At 40.0% G+C, this 22,069-nt stretch overlaps 1 protein-coding gene across 1 annotated transcript; it reads right to left on the reverse strand.

Moving 5' to 3' along the window:
• Positions 1 to 5,646: 5,646 nt before the first annotated feature.
• Positions 5,647 to 12,177, reverse strand: HS3ST5 (heparan sulfate (glucosamine) 3-O-sulfotransferase 5). Its single transcript, XM_010561674.1, has 2 exons — positions 12,036 to 12,177; positions 5,647 to 7,393 (listed from the first exon to the last, which is right to left on the reverse strand). Exons 1-2 carry the CDS (start codon positions 12,140 to 12,142, stop codon positions 6,463 to 6,465), a joined length of 1,038 nt encoding a protein of 345 aa, XP_010559976.1. The 5' UTR covers positions 12,143 to 12,177; the 3' UTR covers positions 5,647 to 6,462.
• Between the last annotated feature and the right edge of the window lie 9,892 nt (positions 12,178 to 22,069).

Genomic DNA, 22,069 nt, shown 5'->3' on the forward strand with positions numbered 1-22,069 from the left:
TCTTACTTACCATATGCTAAGCACAGTGCAGCAGATGGACAATGGCATTCTAGTGTTTTCTGTGCTTTCCTTGCACTTGTCAATTCAAGCCCTGGGAAAAAGGCTGGTATCCAGATTGATAACACATGGATGTTCTCTAAGGGCTTGACTCTTTCATCGGTACACTATTGCAGAAAGAATTGAAAATCCTTTCTCTATAAATGTAAATGCAGCAAGTGATAGCTGGTAGCTCTGAAGATGGGTTTATTATGTCTGTCTCAAAATTGTCAGAAGGTAAATCAGGCTTTAAAGAACAGATTAGCCAGAGCTGATCAGCTGGTAGAAATGTGCTGTGGAATATCACATGTAGAGATCTCCTCAAAGAAACTCATAAACAAAGGAAAAAATCAACTCATGGGTAGTACCGATGATTAGCTTGGGCACATCACTATTTCAGTGACACGCATGAGCCTTCAGTAACAAAATTAAGTCCTTATATGGCAATCTGAGAGTCACTAGATCTATGTTGCCAAGCTTTTTAAATGATCTTTTTTTTTCTCCTCTGTGAAGTAAAACTTACATGACAGACTCTAAACAGTGACACTGAAGTAGAAGACTAACAACACTGTGACCCAGTAGCCAGTCAGTCTCCTTGGAGTTGACAGGTACAATAACAACAAATGTTTGAGACTACTATTAAAAATTTCTCTAAAGCGTTTACCTGAAGTCCTTTTCTCTGCAAACAAGCTCTTTAAAAAGTAAAATTTACCATAATTTATTCTGTTTCTGCAGTCTTTTACAAATCTGAGGACTAAGTCTGCTCAGGGATCTCCAATAAGTTTAAAGTACTGTGGCAAGTATTTGTTTTGAGAAACTAATAAAACAAGCCATAGCATTTTCAGAGTGAGTTGGGGAGGAAAATAAAACTTCTATTATCATATCAGTATATTCATTATCATATTTTAAAGGTACTGCCCAAACTTCTCTGATTGATTCCTTTATACATATATTCTTGCAAATTGATAACATCAGAGGGTTTAGAGGGCAGCTCTGGAACAACCGTGGGTTCACTAACAAGGCGTTTCTGGGTTTCTAAGTACCCAGAAGAGGAAGGCACTCAGTGCTGCTACATCTGAAGACTGTGCTGTCCCACTGGAGACATCCAATGACTGCAAACCATTGGAGCCTGGAAATGTCTTCATTCTTTCCTTGTCCTTATGGCCTTCCTGAGGCATTAGCTATTGGCCACTTCTAGTGACAGACCCTGCTTTGAAAAGACCTTTGCTCTGACCCAGTACAGTTTTAGTGACGTTACTCACCTTTGTAGGTCAGGTTAGTCTTCTGCTAGCGTAGTGAACTGAAGCAGCTCCATGTGGAAGGAGCATGAGAGTCAGTGCAAAGGAGAGGGAAAGAGCACACTGTGTGAGCAGGGAGGCTGGCACCTTGGCAAGCATCAGCTGGGTTGACTTAAACTGCCATGGGATTGTATGGCCCTTCTACAAACCTGGTTTCTTTTTTTTACACAGAAAAGAAATAACATTTTATCCCATTTTGAATTAAAGCAGAGACACATTCCGATCCTGACCTCTTCTTCATCAAGAAAGGTCATTCGTGAACGTCCTGGTTACTGCAGGCTTCTCAGTCATTGTACCAAAAGCAGCAACAGTGATTTGTTAGACTGTCGTTAACAAACAATGCTTCTGCATGATCCCTGCTCCAACATTAGCTGCCTTAGGAGAAGCTGGGCCTTGAACTTTTTCAAGTGGGTATTAAAAATGCCTCCCAGTGATGGCTCTGTCCTTGGCCTTCTCCAAGGATGCAGATACTTCATTTCAGTGATATGCTATTGCTGGAACAGTCTCTAACACTGCTGAAACTTCAGTGAGATATGTCAGTTAAACTGCAAGCGAACACCTTTTGCTACAGCACTCGACCCTACCTCACTGGAGATAAATCAGTTGCATGTGTGAAATCATGTCTGCAAAATAACTGGATGCAATGACTTCAGCAAGGGATTTAGGTACCGCAGTTTAACAATGAGTTTATTCCATCAAACTGAAAATGCCTGGAAACAGCATTGTGGAATTCAGAAAAGCCTAGAACTTATTAAATTTCTGAGCTTACCACATTGGACAGGTGCACAAACTTTTAAGCAGTAAAGTCTTACCTGTTACAAAAGCATCATTTGAAAGCTTCACACAAACCAGCTGCCAGTAATTTTACAGGAGCTTTATTCTCTGACTATTGCTAACATTTGATTGTTTACAGTAAAGTAGATCTAGCTTGCTAAATCATGATTTCAATAAGTCTCATTAGTATCAAGGAGTCTGTATGGAGGACAGGGAAAGGAATTTTCTTAAAAAATTTATTGTCATGTGTTTGTGGGTTGATTGAACTTTTGCCTTGGTTTTCTTCGAATTATGACCTACACTTTGGTCTTACATATAATTCAAATCAAAACAGCAAAGCGATGTAAGTTAAATCTTTTCCACGTGTATTCAGACATGAATCTTTCGCATTCACTCAGCAGCCCACACATTCTGGATATATCCCTAATGCCTGTGTCCTTTATAAGTAGCTGCTAATGTAATTTGGAACTGCAGAGAATTTAAATAATATGCATTTATGAAACAAATTTTAATGGCCCTATTGTCCCAAGTTATGGGTATACCTCAGTGTCCTGCTATAGAGAATGCTATGCAAGAGACATTGCTCACTGTGGCCTTCTTGAAAAGAGCTTCGCTAAGTTCTCCTTTCTGGAAGTTTACCTGCTATGGACCTTGTATTACTATATCCTCTGTCACTCAACATCACTACTGAGGTCATCCAGGATCTGAAAAAGAAAGATTTCTCTAAGTTACTTCCTTCTCTTCTCCAATCAGAGGGCTCCAATAAGTTGCACAGGGTCCCAATATGAGTTAGGTCAACTAGCCAGGGAATAAATGTGTACAGCAGTGCTTCCACAGCTTGGGTTTGAACAGTGGTTGGGTTGGCTTGTGACACTGGGCTTGGACCTTCCCTGAGGTCTGTGTTACGCTGAACTGATGGGCAATACTTAAGAAGAACGTTAATGGTAGAAGGAGATCTTCACAGAATGGTTGAGGTTGGAAGGGGGGGTCCAACCCCCTGATCGGGCAGGAACATCTAGATCCAGTTGCCCACAACAGTGTCCAGATCGCTTTTGAATATCTCCAATGATGGAGACTCTCTGGGCAACCTGTGCCAGTGCTTAGTCAGCCTCACAGTAGAAAAGGTTTTCCTGAGGTTCAGATGATGCCTCCTGTGTTCCTGTTTGTGCCCATTGCCTCTTAAAAACCTTGGACTAGTATGTTGAAATACGTGGCTAAACACATTGTCTCTCTTGTATTCTTAGACATCGTTGCAAAAAAAAAATATCCATTAAAATAGGGAAAATACTTTTTCATCATGCTTATTCTGGTTTTCTTAGGAAAAGGCAGTATGGTGGGTTAATGGTAAATGAATCACTGATTTCCAAATGTCAGTCCTTTATCTACCTATATACTGATTTCTGAAAATACAATTTCAAATTCATCTCTGATATTCTTTTATGCTGCAAATTGTTGTACTATGTAGTTTAAATAGCAGCTGGGACAATCTGATAAAAATGCACAGAAATATTAGCAGTTTTAATCCAAACATTTATCAGAGCTGTGAAGCCTGCAATTTTACAGTACAGAAAATATGAAAGATGCAATGTCTTTAGAGAACTTGAATGCCATAAGTTAACAGCTGCAACTTTATATAGCTGTGCATCACTCTGCAATCATAAACTCAAGCTATGAGCGCTCTTCCCAGTCTGAACACTCGTGATCAATTTGAATAGAAATGATTCACTCAGGATTTGGGAAGCAAAGCAAAGAGGCTGAAATGAATTATTCACAAATTGCTCCTGAAGAGGTAAATACCATAAGGTCAGAACTTCTCAAACCGGTTATGAATACTGCAGCAAAATCCCCATTAACCTAGGAGTGTGCTTTGAGCGGTGTGTTGGATCTATGTATTAAGAAGCAGTTTTGAAATTTTCCCTTCACTAGGTAATGTCAAAAAGACTCGAGGATGTTGCGCTGAAGGCTCAGTGAAAGTGACTCAGTCTCCTGCTCTTTTAGGCTTCTTAATATGTTGCAATGCTTCTGAACCCTCTTCCCTCCCCTGCTATTCCTGACTATTCCTTGGTGCTTTTTTGAACCATATTTGTCTCAGCTATTGCCTAAATTTATCCATGTGTCTCCAAAATTGCAAACCATAAGCTGGAGTTAAGCCAGCTGACTTTAACAGGAATGTGCGTAGTCGTGCCTGTTAGATTACAGCCTCTGTGATTTTTCTGATCAACACAGAGAGATATTCATTTCAAATGCATATTTCATGCTTAGAGGTAACTTTGGCCTCATTTGTCCCTTTCATTGAAAATACATCTTAGCCTTCAGTCGTAGTTTGTAGCCAGGACTATATGAAGACAGTAAGTATCACCCAAAGCCACCTGGAATCTGTCCGCTCACCTGAACATTGTGAAAAAGTTAAATTGGATAAAATCTCCTCGTTCAACACTATTAGGCGAGTTAAATATCTCAGCCTTTATGTCTGGACGTGGGCAGGATAAATGGCTCTCATACAGGAAAACAGTGAGTAGTATTGTAGCTACTGCGGAAAATTTCACATATGCTCCACCGTGTTGTGTTGGCAAGGCTCCGAAGCAGCATGAAGAAAGGGCACATTGCTCACAGTGCTAGCACATATGATTAAAGATACAGCAAGACAAGTAGCAATCTCTCACAAGAGTTTTAAAAATCACTTATTTAGAAAACCGATCCTTCCAAATCACTGAGCAAGATAAACAGCCCACAGGGAAAACTTGATCTTATTATAATCTGAACTACCAGCTACTCTGCTACCATTGCTCAGAATATTCAGATGTTCTGGATACCTTCCAAAATCTGTGTCCCCATCAATCTTTAGGTGTTGGTTTTAAAGTGGTTGGGTTGTTTGTTTTTTTTTCTTTCTTCCCTTCTTTCTTTTTTCTTATTTTAAAAGACATTTTTCAATTGCTTTTGTTTGTTTCCTTATGCATCTTTAAGAGCCATGCAATGTATAAAGCATGAAAATACTCATTTCCTGAGCTAGTTTCTTGTCACTTACTGAATGGAAACATGAGCTATATGTTTATACCAGTAATAACAACTCTGTGGTTGTTTGTTTAGAGCAGGTCCATATGCTGCCAGGAAAAAACAGAGGTATCACAACTGTTTTCTTTGACTTCTGAAACATCACCAGCTTTCAGTGATGAAATCTCTATAACCTTCTTCTAATCTTGTTTATCTGTCGTTTTGGTTTTAATGGCCGCTCTGCTTTTTTGATGTACCTGGTTACAGTAAGCTTTTACAGTCATTCTTTAGCCTCACAGGCTACTGCAACTGAATTAATTATAGCAAAGTGCTGCAACAGAACAGCAATAATGTTCTTTGAGGTGTGCGTTACACCAGACTCCCAGACAGATGAGTTTTTTAATAAACTCAGCTTCACCACATGTATCAGCTTTCTCAATTGTCTAGAAACCAAGTTCACACGTGCAGCTCTCTTTCACACACATGCACATGTTCTGTCTGGGCTAAGGGACCACGCTGATGTATATCAAGCAAAGGTGAAAAGCCATTGCACATATAGGTAATTTTAATCCATTCCATTTTTAAATACCACAATAAATTTAATTTTCACAATAAATTAAATAGCCATATTCAGTTTACAAAATAGAATTACTTAGTGTGAAACCAGTATTTACAAACATTGTACACTATGTACACGATGTTTAGCTTTGTCGACACACAAGCATAGAAGAAAAAATTATTTGACCTTTTTTTGACACATGATTGACATGCTACAAGTGACACTATGGTCCATACAATAAAACAATAGTGCAAACTCACCACAGGAACTCTGAAACAATGTAGTTTGTATGAGATAAGATATTCACTTCAAATAATAAGAAAATAGTACTATCCACTCTCATTGTAAAAATTCAGCACTGTGTTTAAAGTGTCAGTATTCCTTTAGCAATATACATACCAAATGTAGCCTGAAGATTATGCTTTCTCACAGTTTCACAGACTTTTGACATGAATTTTTATGGCATAACTAACTTTCTGCTTAGATCAATTAGTATGTCACATAAACACTTCACTAAGCGAGAGGAACACTGACCCTTTTAACGGTGTCTGACTTTATTTCCCTAAATACCTCCTTCCCTTTATTATATCTTAAAAGATGCCACTATGCTGACAGTAAATTTATGTTAGTTACTATTCTGTAGAAAAAATTGATCCCACCGTATATTTGGTCACACACTGCATATGTACACGTATGCATGAAAAAAAGTTACTTTGATAGCCGTGTCTATGAAAAGTGCATATTTTAGCAGAGACATTTATTGCATGTCTCAGGTGCAACAGAAAATGTCGTATGAAGTTTAGTTTAGGGCCAGTTAAATGTCCTCCCAGTGATCTGGTAGAATTTTTGATTAAAAGGATGAAAGAACTTGCGCAATTTGGTAATGACAGAGGTATCCACCTCTGGATGGATGCGTCCCTTGCTACCCGCCAGGCACTTGTTAAAGACAATGTTAAATCGCAAGCAGTAAAACCCTCTGGTGGCATTGAAGTATAAATTGTACTGACTTATCCTCGGAGGAAGATTTAGGAACTTCTCGACCAGCTGGAGTTCTGGCAGCGGTTCTGTGATAAGCCGGTCTCCGTCCACGATATGAAACTGCTCGATTGGGAAGTATTTTAACCATCTCTCCAGATGTTTTGTGTAGATGCTGGTTCTCACTGCCTTATACTTAGTGTTCACTTCGCAGGTATTAGGATCAATAGCCAGCTTCTCAAATTTGTAGTAAGTTTTGTTCTTTCTTTCCTTACCTTCCAGCACCTGAGTGTAATCAGAAATAGCTCTTGTGGTAGGTTCCCTGACAATGATCAATAATTTGATAGATGAGTTCATTTTGTAAATCCTTTCAGGTACTTCCTCGGTGATAAAATACGCAGGGCTTTTCTCAATTGTTATTTGATGAGGGTAAGAAAAAGGCATTTTTTTCCGGTACCACTCAATCCCCTTGGCATAGTTCTCATCATTGTCAAAGAAGTGAATCTCTTGAGAAGCTTTGACCACTGCGGGGTGAAGGTTCAGCATCTCCAGTAGTGCTCGGGTGCCTCCTTTCCGCACCCCAATGATAATGGCCTTGGGAAGCTGCTGAACCAGATTGTGCAGTCGTATTTGTTCCTTGGTGGCATTGCCCTTTCGGAATTCGTGGAGCAGCCCTCGCTTGAACTGCAGAGCTCGCAGCGGGATTTCGTCCTGGCCGCGGGGTCCAAATCGACCGTCGATGGGGCAGAGGGGCTGCAGTCTGCAAGCAAAATAAGAGGTGTATGTAAAAAGAGGATATCTCTTAAGGCAAGTTTTCTATAGAAGGCAATCACGCTCTCGGAAACCTTTTGCAATATGATGTGACCACATTTCTACTTCTATTTTATTCTGCCAGTGATGAAAGTGTTTTCAAATTGTTTGATTATTTATTCTGGTATTTTGCTGTGATTTAGCTGAGCAACTCCTAACTCCACCCTTCTTGTCTTTGCCAATATAGACACCGTGATTACTGTTCTCAGGGCTTCTGGAACGTTGCTCACCTCCCACATTCCTCATTACTTTGTGATTGCTTTAGTAGTTTTAAAAGCATTCTAAGATGAATTTTATTTGGTCATTTTGATCTGAAAATCCAGTTCATTTAGGTCGTCTCTCTGCCACACTTTTCCTATTCTAGCCTGAATTCTTTCCTGTGCTTCCCATTCTGTTGACTTTATTGGCTGCTGATCCAGAGTTGGCCTTTTTAGTGAAGAGGAGCAAAAGGGATGAAAACCAGCTTTCTAGGCATCACCTTTCAATATTTCCCCTCCTCTTTGGAAGATGCCCAATGTTTTCCCTGCGAATCAGAATCAGAAAGACCAAGGTTCTGAATCAGGCATGATTAGCAAGGGACAGAAAGAATGGCAAGAAAAGTTTTTTTAAAATGCATTTATTGCATCATTACCTCGATAATTTTCTTACCATCACTTATGTATCCTCCCACTGAACCTCATTTTGTGCCTTACTGCTTCTACTTTTGCCCCTGCTTTTTTTGTGCTGTTCTTTTATACTCACCTGCAATTATTTCACCTATTTTCTACTTTTCTAATGCTTCCTTCTTGTATTTGATGTCACTGAATGCAAGAAATGGTTCAGTAAGAAAAGTGTTAAAATTTTGCTACTACAGAACCTTAAACAAGCCCTGACCTCCGCTCTCAAATCAGTGCTTTGGTCATTATACAGGCCAATATTGCACTGAGATGAAATTGGTGTGTAGAGACAGCTTCCAAAGTCCTACAGGAAACTATTATTAATAATTTTGCAGAGCTATGCGCTCCAAAATTAAGGCTATGTAAGAACAAAGGTTGCCTAGACAATTTTAATATGAGCTCGCTGTGTATATATATTATGATATGGTTCTTAAATTACACGGCCACATGCTATTATTTTTCACAGGACCCCTGCCTCAGCCAGTATACCAGATGGGCAAAGCTCATTAATAGCTGTTTAGGTATTCAGTATTTATTCTGGTTTCTCAGCATGTGGCCCCTCACTCATTTACTGTATATTATTCAAACCCTGCTTTCAGGACAGAATTATTTATTTCTTTATGGCTTTTCCATCCATCACTGCTTGTTGGGGTCTCTAATTTGACACTGACACTAGGACAATGGATGGTTGGGACAAAGTAAGTTTGATTCCCCTGGCTGACCCACTAGCTGGTTCCTTGATTATCCAAATGCTGAGAGATATAGCCTGTCCAGACACAGGCAAAGAAACAACCCAGATGACATTGCTGGGTTCACATGAGCTCTAGCTAAGTCCTGCAGTCTGCTTAGAAAGTGTGATGAGAAGTGAGTTCCTGTTATTTCTTTTCTCAAGTTTCCAGTCTCTTCTTTTCCTTTGCTCTCTGCCATCTACTGAACAAGAGCCTGACTTGGTGGCAAAGACCGAATCATTGAAATGCTGATGCAAACCTGCCAATTAAAAAAACCCAAACAAATGAGCAGAAAGCAATGTCTTGACTTAACAGTGGTACAATTTGGTCAGACTGTGGCGTGGCTGGTAAGACAGTCTTTCTGCAGCAGTGAGGTGGCAGTTAAAAGCATAAGAAACAGAAGCTGCAATTGCTATCTCTGTTCTTCTCTTCCCTCTCCTTCTGTGTATTTGTTATTTGTTTTCAAGCAAAGAGGATTCCACACCAGCAGTTCCAGACCCATCTCAACTAATTTTATCTCTTTTGCTCAAAAAGACAGTTAGCACTGCCTTCAGTGTAACACAACAGCTTGTCAAACAGGGTGGTTTCCTTTAAAAGTAAATAAATACTCAGGATATCCTCTAGCCTAAGGGAAAAGATTGGATGTTGTTAAAAGTCCTTCCTCAACACTTTACATTTCAGGTTTTTTCACTCTTTCTCCTTCCTTCTCGTCTCTCTAAACAATAAAAAATATCCTTTAAAAGATCTTGGCAGTGGTGGTATTAAGCAGTCTGTCAGATCTTGGTAGTTGAATCCCCAGATGTAACTATTTACTGATATATTGCAACATGTTAATATTTTTGATTCTCTGAGTCATTTTTTCCATTAAAATAACAGTCCTTTGCAAAGAAAGAGTATATGACATTTATTTTTATCACTGAAGTTGCTCTCCCAAAACAGGCAATTTCTCAAACCACAACAATAAAACTCCACAAATATTCTTCTTGAGAAAACCCACCATAAACCAATTGATCTCAGGGAACTTTATTTTTGACAAATTTCAAACCAGCTACAATAAGGCTGGGCAATCTTAATGACAGGTAGCAGTGCTGTGTCTCCTGATCCAGAATACTTGCTAATTTTCTTTCCAAGGAGGTGTCACAGTGGCAAGATTATAAGCCTGGTTCCAGCAGGAGCAGTTTGGAGTGTGGAAATCAGGTGCAGAGGCTCCTGGTACTGCCAATGAGGGAGTCAGGAGACTCGAAAACTGATCCAGATCTTCTCAAAATTGCCAGGCACTGAATCTGAGCTTCCACATGTGAGGCAGCTCCATGTACTCAGGATCAGAAGGACAGATGATGGTCTCTCCTGGAGGGAAGTGCTGAGTTTATCGGAATTTATGACCCAGTGAATCAGATAAGCTAGTGGTAATTTCCCTTCGAGCCTAAGAAAACTCAAAACATCCCTGTTGAAGAGCCTAATCTGAGGCTATTAAATGTGGGCCAACCCCAGCTCTCTTGTTCAAATTAGATCAGCATAAATTAAGCATAAATGAATCTGGATTCTTCCTGAACAATTAGTTATTCCAAAGCCTATTGAAGCTACTCAGTGTCCTTTTACTGACAGATTCAACAAGTTTGGATTGTGCCCTAGTGCTGAGGCAGAAGAACATTTCCAGTTAATTCATCTGTGTCTCAGCCTTTCTAGTGCTTCCTTCTCTCTCTCTTTCATAGCAAGTCCAAATAAAGAAGTGATTTTTAGCAGTGTGGTATTTTTCACATTGGGTAATGCAAGAGAATGAAACTGAATTTTACTGCCATTGGCAACATTATATATGAAACTGGTGGAATTCACTGCCGCAGGAGGTCAGCGAGTCAAATACTGTGGCGAGATAATTTTATAGCCATCAGTAAATTCTGTAGATGTGCAAGCGTAGATAATAGCATAAGGTTAATTAGATTTCATGCCTCTGAGGATAAAATATACTTTTGCAGGGATCAGTAAGGTTTTCTGCCTCCATTTACAGAATCACATTAGTCTCAGTGAAGTTTTCACCTCTGAAGCATCAGAGATGCTTTGACCACCAGGGGAAAGAAGACATAAATTCTGGGGCTTAATTTGCAATGCACTTGGTCCTAGCTGAGTAGACGGTCTCCCTCTTCTTCTGGAATGGATTTAAGTAGCTGAAGAAGGCACCCAGTGAACTCAGATGGAGCTCAACATTACCTAGCAATGGACACTAGGTAGCTCTGTTTTCAATTCCCTTTCATGCACTGCATATTCACCCAGTATTGTGTCACAGTTTTGAACCCAGCTAATATTTTCCATCATTTAAAAATGGACGCTAATAGAGCATTAGCACTGGCAAGCTGTCTACCAGCTTCTGGAAATCTTGAAGTCTTGTTTCATTCATTCTTTTGAAACAGCTTTTCTATCCTGTCTTTGTGTAGCACCTACCAGAGCAATCCCAGGCCATTTTGAAGGTGACAGAAAGAGCAGTGTCAGTGCAGGTAGCACTACTGTTACACTGTCAATAACCAGTCAAAACTCAGCCTGGTCAAAAGTGCCAAATACTCTTTGATTTCCTCTGCTGGATTTTCTACTGCTCTCCAGGAAATCACTTGCAGAGAAAACCCACTTATTTAGCACATTCAGCTCCAGAAAATACTGGCTAATTAGCATAGTTAAAATTCTGAAACCCTGAAGCAATCTTTCAAGTGAAATAGTATTCAAAACTTGATGAGCTACTCTGCAGGCTCATACTTAATTTTAACTACCACTGTAGCACATTAATTGCTTGCTCATAAATTTAGAAAAGATGATATATAAATACATCATAACTGTTTTGCTGAAACTAGAGGTCAACACACAGATGCACACAGACAAAAATGAGCTACTGTAATGACATTTTTACTGGATGCAGTTTTATTTTTTCTCTGAAAATAAGTGTCAATGTGCTTAGAATACAAATGGACAGACAGAAATACTTTGACAGGGATGACCTGCGACTCTATTTTCTTACTCTCTTCTCCAAAGGAGAGGAAAGACCAATGAAAACCACTACTAGAATAGACAGTCTTCCTGTCTTTTTATACATGAGTAGGCACTAAAAAAAAACCCCAACCAAACCGCCCAAACCCAAACCAAAATGGAAATCTGACCCTTGAAGCAAAAACTTAGAAAATCATAGCCCATTTATAATTAAGAGAGCAGCTACTTAATGACTTACCTATCCAAGCTCCCAACTCTGGCAACTAGATATAGGAGACTTCCAATAGCAAGGCTGCCTAGCACAAAGAGCTTCTGTCTCAGCAACGCCTGCTGTTTGAATAGCATGGCCCTCCATCAATCTTCAGGACTTCTTCAGTCTGCAGAGAGAACACATAAAACACCCATCAGAAAGCAAGGTGCAGGGTAATGTTTAATCAGTTGTTGCAAGTGATTAAGCCACACTTGCAAAATCTTTTCAAACTGCAAAATAAGTAGTTAAAAATTTTTTGTTTGCTACTGTTTTTCTGTCCCACGTGGTAACACCAGGCAATGTATCTGGGATAGGGTGATAATTCTGGAAGTGACAGTTCAGCTATACCCATCGTTACTAGGGCTGTCTGATAGCTACGCTGTGGGTCTTGACTATGTAGAAGCTTGTATTGTAGTAGAATCTCTTGTTAGGTAAACATGTTTAGACTTTAAGCCCTTCAGAATCAGCCTGGGCTAGATTTCAACAGAGATTTAAATGCTCTGCTGCCAAGTGAGGCAGCAGTAACCAGGAGTTAGGTCCTGAACACACAGTGTATGGGGGCACATTTACTGTGTCGTCATTATTATTAGAGTGTAAGCTGGAGACAAATCGAAACCACTGTATTTCCTGATCTGTGCCAGCAAGCCCATGACGACAGACCTGAGAAGCACGTAGCTGGGGTAGGCACAATGATGATTTTTTGACGCCAGCACATCCTTCAGCTCTTCCTGTGCTGGGTGTCAGCTCGGACTGTTCTGTGGAGAACCTCTTAAGCACCTCATCTGCCTGACACCAGCCTCGGCTCTCACCTCAAGACCTGATGGGTACACAAACTGGCATCCTTGAACTGAGCATGCCTATATACCTAGATTTCAGCAACACCAAAACATAGACTTAAATTTCCTTTTCTGATGTGCTCCAGAGACGATCTAAAGCCCACAAATGAGCTTCGCTTCAAATACTTTAGATATGAGGCAGGCAGGAGTCAAAAGATGTGACCTTGTGCCAAGAAGATTCAACCAGAATAACCAGGAGGTCCCTAGGTAAGGTAGAAGGAAATGCTGAGTACAGCTGTTTGTCTTCAGCCTGACTCTTCCCTAGCCATGAGGTTTGTGTTCAGGACTGTAGACCTGTTTAGGAGACTCAGAGCTGCATGCCTAATGCCTTCTTACAAGAACTGAGGAGAAAGATCAGCTCCTCCTTTCAGAGTACAGCCAAAGATGTGGTTCTTCACTCTGTACCAGTCCTGGGCTACAAATATACAGGAGAATTAAGTTCAAATCCTCTCACTGGCTCAGGGGATGTAAAGCCATATCGTCTACCTACCAAATGAATGCTTTAATCACCACATTGATCCTCTTGATACAGAAACCATAAATATAAACTGGAATCGCCTGAACTACTCATCCATAGTCTCACTGCCTCAACCAGGGAATGTTTAATGTATTATGGAGTAGCTTCAACAGAAACTGCTTTTTTTTTCCCTGAATTTTGACTGGACTTACTTTGAACAATTTTTGATGTCAAGTTTTTTATGTTCTACTACTAGAAAAGCTCCTTTTGCAGCTCACTTTCTTCTTTTCCAGCCTTAGGATTTGCATCACGCAAGACTGGGATAGATTATTATAAGCATATAACTGTACAGAGAAGCAGAATGGCTAGGGAGAGTGCAAGGTTTGACCGGCCACTGTTAAACAGAGCCTGCCCATTTCTGTTAAATTTTTGGCCCAGAAAGCTCTCACGAGACTCCAGGATACAGTTTGGGAGCTACTGCAAGCCAGGGGCCATTCCCAATAGACAGCACGCATGCGGCCTGCCTGCCTTAGTGCTGGTTGACTTTAATGGTATGGATGCGGTTCACTCCATACTGGTTGTCTTCAAGGATGGTAGAACAGTCATTCCCAAGCACATTTATTTTCCTGCTATAGAGAAAACCTTTGTAAAACAGCCCATCATCTCTTCATAAAAGAGCCATGCAACATTGAAGCTCTGAGTCTGACTGAGCCTCTAACACACTTCTGGTGTGCTAATAATAATAGTAACTCCTTATACAGCCAGGTCATAGCTCAGCTTAACTTATCATACAGGATAACCTATCATACAGAATATATTGCTTTTTACATAGGTAAAAGCAACTCTATAATAAGAATTCTTAGATAAGACAAGAATCATATAAAACACAGAATAAAAGGAGTTTGCAATGTAAATACAGAGTCAGAAGAAGTATTATCATCCTTTAAAAAATAAATGAGGAGCAGAGGTACAGAGGGATTAAGTGATTTGCTCAAGGTCACAGAGAAAACCTGTAGCACCAGTGGGATTCAGTGTGAAATGTCTGAATTCCTATCTAGTGCCTTAACTATATAATAAACTTTTGTCTTTTTTCTTAACATTGAAAAATAAACATAAAAATGACATATAAATGAGGAATTGTAGACATTGAGCAAGGCAGAAAACCCATAGCTGAAGCTTAATTATTAAGAAAAATGCATAGATGCTATACCTCTATGTTGATACGCTACAGCTAATTACTCTTTTAATTAAGTTATTTAATTAAAATAGAGGAAAAAGAAGGACATGGTGGTGGTGATGAAGATGATAGCAGCAAATTTTCATAGGTTTGCAGTTTTAAATTCTTCAGTGCTGCTCTCTCTGAATAAAAGTACCACTTCAGTGTTACAACAATTGGTTCTGAACTTCATCTCTCAGAAAACATGCACATATGAAGCTCTCTGTACATGAAGCTAAAGTGCTGTCCACATGTTCTCCCTTACACAGGCTCTCGGACCCCAGTTAAGTCCTACCTGCAGGCCTCACTAAGGCTGTGGAGGTCATCAGGTCATAATGATATCAAATTAATGACAAGCTGTTTCCTGAAATAGATTCCACAAGGTCTCATGACCTCAATATTAATGTTTACAATAAGATTCAATGCAAAAAACCCAACCCAAACTAACCAACCAACCAAACCAGTTCCATTTGCTCTGTGTCTGCCTGTACTGGAGTACAGAAAACTTTTGCACAGAATGACAAGTACTAAACACTCACTAGAAATGCAAATATAACATTATTTATTTGCTTGTTTCATTTTTATTATCACTTTCAGCATCTAATTTAAAGTCCATGGAAGGAGTTTTATTCCAGAGAAGTTGTGACCTCTACAATACTTTCCTCAAATGTTAGTTTTTTGCATGAAAAAAAAAAAGTAGAGAAATAATATCTCGGCTTCAGAAAAGGCTACATCTTGCAATGGATGTACTGAGATAGCTCTACGTGACAGAGGACTGAAAAAACATTTCTATTTAAGCCACGGAGTTAATACAACCAGAATGAGATTAAGGTGAAGGTCCCTAAGGCAGAAAGGTTGCTGGAGACTAACATGGCAACCCTTAAATGAAATGGAAAGAAGAAATGCAAAGGAAGAAATGAAAATGCTGGGACATATTATAAGCTGTACAAAGTTTTCTATAAGGAATGCATACTTTTAAACTTAACAAGAAGCTGGAAGGCAAGATAAAATGTAAACCAAAGTGACAAGATTTTAGCAGTTATTTGAGGCAAAGAAGGGGTTTTAAAAAATATAATGATTTTGCTCTCTGTTAGGTATGACAGCTGAACTGGCACACAAGCTACTGACCAGTAGGAGGAGGGTTGGGAAAGCCGCAGGCAGAACTTTCCCAGTAGCTGGATGCTGAACGTGGAACCTCCCACCAAAAGAGATGAAAGTATAGTGTTGCACACATCCAGTGGGCTTACATCAGAACTATCTATCTTGACCTATCTAGTTAAATATGCATGTGAGGAAAGTCCCTTCATGGCTATCCAAGAGAGTCACAATGCACAAAGAACACCACAAAGCATTCACAATGTGGAATGTATAATTTCTAGAAATCAAAGTGTGTGCAACATTATGTAGAGAAAAAAAAATGTAATGTGCTTTGTGATTTCAGATGCACAGCTGATCTAACTTGTTAGATTGACATGCTAAAATTAAATAAAGAAGCTTCATTTAGCACTAGAAAGTAGCCTTATCAGTGTATTGATGTGAATGCCTCATCCAACCCCATTCCCCATGTTCCCATTCTCTCTGGGGAGAGGACTAGGGTTATTAAGTGAACTGCCAAGAGAAGACAGTACAACTATGTAGAACTCTGATGATAATACCAATTGAAAAACAGATGGAGTGTTCCTGACAAGATGAAGTGATCATGAATAAAGGAAGATATTGCATGTGCTGGCCAAATAATGTGAATTGTCAGTGAACTCTTGTAAAAGTTTTAGGTTCAAGTTAGGTCAAAGTCAAATGAGTAGGAGAAAACAGAAGAAAAGCATATCAATAATGATGGTATTATTGATAAAAGTCTGAATCTGATAACACCACAATTTGTGCAGAAGTACTGAAAACAGAAGCTGTTGATGTAATCACCTATTCCAAATAAACAGACAACGAGACAAGAAAATCACCAGGAGCTTGTTTGAAAACGATCAGAGGGAAATTTTTGGACACACGGAGCAGAGATGAGAAGATGCAATTGATAAATGAATACCATGTGGTTGATTATGGAGAGAAGCATGAGAAAGAAAGGTGGCGTATAATCCTTTGGTAAACAGACTGAAGAGATACAGTCTTGATGGAGTGATGTGATTAATCAAAGTGAAGTAAAAACCACAGGCAAATATGCACAAAGGAGGCTAGAAAAAATAATAAACAGGAGGTGTTTTTTAGTTGAATTTATCAATCAGTTGACATAGATTTTTTTGATTTTGCGCACCAGCAGGGGTCATCTGTTGACCAACAAATATTTGTCTTCATACACTGCAAAAAGATCTTCGAGTTTATGTGGGACTTAAATACGGTGACCGAGAAAACAAGTCAGGGAACTGATCACTTGGCATGTTTCCATTTATCTTGATTTTGCATTATGTTTCTTGAATGTTAAGTGCACCTTCTTGCATTTGTCACTGTGAGTAAAATTCATACAAGTCAGACACTTAGACTTTTTCTGGGGTAGGAAATCACATGGTGTTTGGGAAAGGAGGGAACTTATCCCTCAAATTGTGTGTGTCATCTCATCAGATCAAGATCTTCTTCATGGTCTGGCTGGAATAGCTGGTCATGCTCCCGTCCTTCTTTAGCCTCCTCCACGTCCTCCCCTTCCCCTTGTGCTATCTCATCACTGATGAAGGCCAAGGCTAATGGCAAGGAAAAGATAACAGTCCTGCTGGACTTTTTCCGCAGTAGCCTTTGCTTCGATGGTTTAATTGCAACAGTATTACTGCACCATGTGGACTGTGTTAAAGAGCTAGAATAATCGTGACAAAGCAGAACATGATTTTTCATTTGAGAGAGCATTGAATAGCCTAAGAACAGACAAAATTCTTGCTGTTTTTGACACAGTAAAATGAAGTGGATAATGGGAACAGAAGGCTTTGAAAATGCCATTTTTTCTGAGAGAATGGCAAAGTGCTGAGCCTGCAGAAATGGAATTTGGATTTTTTTTTTTTTTTAATTTTCCTTAATGGTTCATATTTTCAATATCAAAAAGAAATTTAATTCTGATGAGTAATTACAGTGTTTCAATTTTTTCTCTCTAGCATAAGAGTGAGGTGGGACGAAATAAGATTAATGCACAGTTACTCAATTCAGGTTATGAAGGAAGAAAAGAAGGAAATATGTTCACAACATGGAACAAGTTCACAGACTCAGGTAAATGTCCCTGTGTACTAAATATGTCCTTTTCTCCTCCTGACTCACATTGACTGAAACAGTGGAGAAGAAAATGTCAGCAAAGCTAACAGAAAACAGTAAACGATGCAGATAAACTGCATCATAAAGATTTCCTATAATCTTACTCCGCAGCTGTGACAATAACTTAAAAATACCTTTTTTTTGTTTGCTATTGTAGAGTTTTGACATTCAGGACTGCTTTTAAGCTCCCCTTGAAGCCAGTTCTTTGTGTAAAGATGTGGTAAGACCCTTTCTCCAGAAAGGCTGCTTTACTCTGGGAGACCATCCACATAATCAGCATCTGTATGTGGATACTAGATAAGAAAACATATGTTCATTTTGCAGAAGTTAGCACACTCTCAGTGCTGAAAGAGCATTTGTGATTCATAATCCCAAACCCATTTCGGCTGGTTTGGGTGGTGCACCCAGATATCTGGGTTCTGTCAAGCCTGTAGAGAGTGGTAAGAGCTATTTATTTAGTCCACTGCCCACAGGACATTTAACTCCAGACACCCTCAAGACTCACCTATCCATAGTTTTACTATCTCTAGGTAGCTGCTGTGTCAAGTGACAACAGTACAGAAGGCCATAACCAGCTCTTTATCACATTCCTTTCTCAGCCTGACCCCTTCTTTTTTTTTGCATCTTACTGAAAGACATTGAGCAAGATGGTGTTGGGAAGAGAGAAACAACTCCAAAGCTTGCTGTTGCCTTTGCGGTGCCCTGTGCCAAACAGATCTGCTGCCAGATTGTCAGAGTAGTTAGGAATCTCAGACGCTTTGATGCCCTTGAGGTCTCAGACACATCTGCTTAGGAAAACTGCCTTATTGCATCTGAGCTGGCGAGGCAGGCGGCCGCGTTCTGCTGAATGATGACTAGGTTGCCACGATCCACGCTTAGCTACAGTGCTCCAGGAACACTTCCAAGCACATAGATCTTAATAGGACTTCATTAGTCCAAAATACAGATGCCTGTCTCCTTGCCAGCATCCTGAGTACATTATCTCGCACTGCTCTTCATAGAGCACGAGATTAATCTCATAGGGTTGGCCCTTTTCTTCGAATTAATGGTGTTTCCCCAGCTACCTCCCTCCTTTTCTTCTGAAATGATCACCTTCCTTGTCTGCTCCGTTTCTCAGAAATGTGGAGCTGATGACACTAAGATAGAAAACCTGTGGAACTGCAATTCTGTCTGTAGAAAGTTTATAATAGATACTAATTTCACAGTCTTCAAAAGAGAATACCAGCCGCGTTTCTTCCAGCTGGCATTACAACAGCTGCAACCAAAAATAGCAATCAGAAAGGGAAAAGGACATTGAGGAGCAAAATACAGTGAAATGGAAGAAAGGGGAGGAATAACTGCAAAAGTCAAAAGAGAAATCATAAAGGGATGCCAATAGCACTGTCACATTAGGAGTAAGCAGTTTGTTTTTCAGCTCAGGGAAAGACTTAAACAAGAAGATTATGAGTCTTCAGAGAGAAAGGTAAACAGGTAGATATCCAGAGCTTTCTTCTTCTGTCCTTCATTTAGAGTCCAATCTCTGTCGTAGTGTCACTGCATTGAGTAGGATATGAAGGCAGGGAGGTATTGCTTAATATGATTCAGCGTGAAATGAAATGACATCTTTTCACATACTTGTAATTTTAAAATGTTCTTTTCCACTACTTTGAGTCATGCTTGCAGACTATTGCTCCCTTTTTTTTTTCCTGGAAAAAGCTGCCCTTTCCCAAATAATAACATACCTGAAATAAGACATATGAAAGACTGTTTGAAGGTTCTTTAATTAATTAAAACTGGCAAACAATTTAATTCTCCTCTTAGCTATTATGGTGGCAAAATCTAGACGGCCTCCTGCAGCTCCTTACAGCTCTGTTTTCTGTGACTTTCCTTTAGAAAAGTAGCAAAACTGACTTAAATGCAAAACATTACTAGCGGTCAAAAGCATTGATGGGAAAACTAACAGCAAGAACTTAACCAAACTGCAAATATATTTTGCTGGTACACTGCATTTACAGTAAAAAACACCTAAGTAGATTTTTGCTCATGGCTTTTACTCCCCAGCGAGAAAAAATTCCAATGTATGAGATAACACCCCTCCCCCGTACATATATGGACATGTTATAAAAAAATAATTTGGGTGAGTCTGAACATGTTTTTGCAGCCTAATCTTTGTCCTTGCTCCTCAGGCCAGATGCATTGGCCTAGCTACACTGCTGCCAACCCTCATGCTAAGTGTGCTGCAGTAATTCCTACCGCCCGCGCAGCTGTGTCTTGCTCTGGCTGCTAAACTGGAGTAAGCAGCAGTGGCAAAAGTCCTTGTTCCTACTATTGATGCAAATGACCAGGTGCAGTGAGATGACATTGCAAAATACTGCACGGCAATTAAATATGATGACGTCTTCTTGTGACTTCTTCAGCTTCTGTGACTCTGTGATCTGCTTCTTACGCAGCCTCAGCTTCCCCCGAGTGTCCTGTGGAGCAGGCAGCTCTCTCTTGCCCCTGTGTATCTTTATGTAGTACACTTGCCCATCTCTTTTCTCTTGTCCAAACTCATATTCTGGACTGCCCTGTTACTGATGAATAGATGTCATACTACCTAATACGGAGCACCTACATTTGTTCTGGATCAGTAGCATCTCTGTCTTTTACTCAGACCCTTCATCCGAGACATATTCAGCTCTGACTATTCTCTGAAACCTCAAATGCAGGCTCAATTTCATAGCTTCTTTCTGCATAAAAGTCCCCAAAATACAGTCTGTTACCTACCAGTGTATCTAAAATTTTCCCACGGGCTCCCTTCACCATTTTATCCTAACGGCTGCCGTGTTTTTTTCTCTGGCCTTGACCAATATAACTGTGCTCCATTCACATCCATTCTGAACAGCGCTGCAAAAAGCATTCTTCCAGCCCATCTCTCTGACTACACTCCATCTTTCTAGGTGCCCTTTTATTACCTTCCCACTTTCTCTGTCATACCTTTCTGTATATTTCTGTGTCTGGGTATTCCATGGGATTTCTCCTGGGGGAACAGGGTGAAAGGGAGTTTAAAAACTTGACCCTAAAGACCACTCAGTTATTTTTCAGAACACAAAGTCTAGGTGCTTCCCCTGTAAGTCCCCACCACAACACTTCCCTAAGTAGTGCTGCCTATTTTAATGTGGAAATCTAAGTGAAAGTACCGATGCCAGCTTAACCAGGAACGTGTTACAATGCCTCCATGAGAGAGGGAGACCTGTTAACAGTTTTCTCTGAAAATGAGCGAGCTGTGATTTTCTGCTATGCATGTGTTTTAAAGGCCAATATTACACTGCTATACTGGCCCGAGAGACAGCTCACAGCCCCATCTGGGTGGAAAAGAACGGGGAAACAAGGAGAGACAGCTCATGTCTGCAGCAGCCAGGTGTTAGAGAGCTGCGCGGTGCCGGAGAGTTCCCCATAAATGAGTTCTCCGCTCACCAAGCAGTCCTGCTTCCCTTGCACAGCCCATTCATCTTCCTCCCACTGGGCAGCAGGAGCTGTAGAAGCGACTGCTGTCTTGGGGCCGTGTTCACTCTCTTACATGTACCCAGCTTGGAAAATACGCCGGCTCCATGGTTTTAAATTAAAAAAAGAAAAACATAAAAATCAGCCGAAACCTCTTTGCACATGGTGGGTCTCTGAGGCAAGGAAGATGGCAGCAGAGAGACGTATGTGCTTCTGAGCCTCCCTGGCAGTCACACCTGAAAAACTACAGAAGGCATGAGATGCCTTCTCTCTCTGTCTATTTTAGAGCAACTTTTAAGAGAATACTTTTCAGTGTACTATTCACGGTCCTTATACCGATTTCATGCTAATGCAGCTTGATTGACTTGGTGGACTTAATCTAACTTTAGCTCCATGAAATAGAGAGGATCTAATCCTTTCTCTATGGGTGCTTAGGACTTCGTATCACTTTCCTAGAGACATATTTATTTATTATTTTTTTTTTTTCCAGACCCATCATAATGACAGTCACCGCATGGACTGTCCATATTTTTGGATATAGACACATTCTGTCTGCATGATAAAATACACTAGAAATGATGCCACTAGAAGATGCAGTCACTTGTCTGCCACATAGTTAGTGGTGAATCAGTGAAAGAAGAGAGAGAAGCAATGGATCTAGCTAGATGTAAAGCTCATGTAATTTATCCAGGAACTGGAAATAACCTCTGGCCTATGCAGTTCACGTTTGTAGTGGCCATTAGTCAAGGTATCTGTCTGGTTTGGCTTTGCTCCTGATGCTCATTTACAGAACCTATATCCTAATACCTTT

The sequence above is a fragment of the Haliaeetus leucocephalus genome, unplaced genomic scaffold (assembly GCF_000737465.1).
Source record: "Haliaeetus leucocephalus isolate CR32 unplaced genomic scaffold, Haliaeetus_leucocephalus-4.0 Scaffold149, whole genome shotgun sequence".
NCBI lineage: Eukaryota > Metazoa > Chordata > Aves > Accipitriformes > Accipitridae > Haliaeetus > Haliaeetus leucocephalus.

Excerpts from the sequence above, each read along its gene's own strand:
- HS3ST5 (XM_010561674.1), bottom strand. The coding sequence starts at position 12,142 with ATGCTATTCAAACAGCAGGCGTTGCTGAGACAGAAGCTCTTTGTGCTA. Across the intron at positions 7,394-12,035 it reads AGAGTTGGGAGCTTGGATAG|ACTGCAGCCCCTCTGCCCCA; the intron begins GTAAGTCATTAA and ends TTTTGCTTGCAG.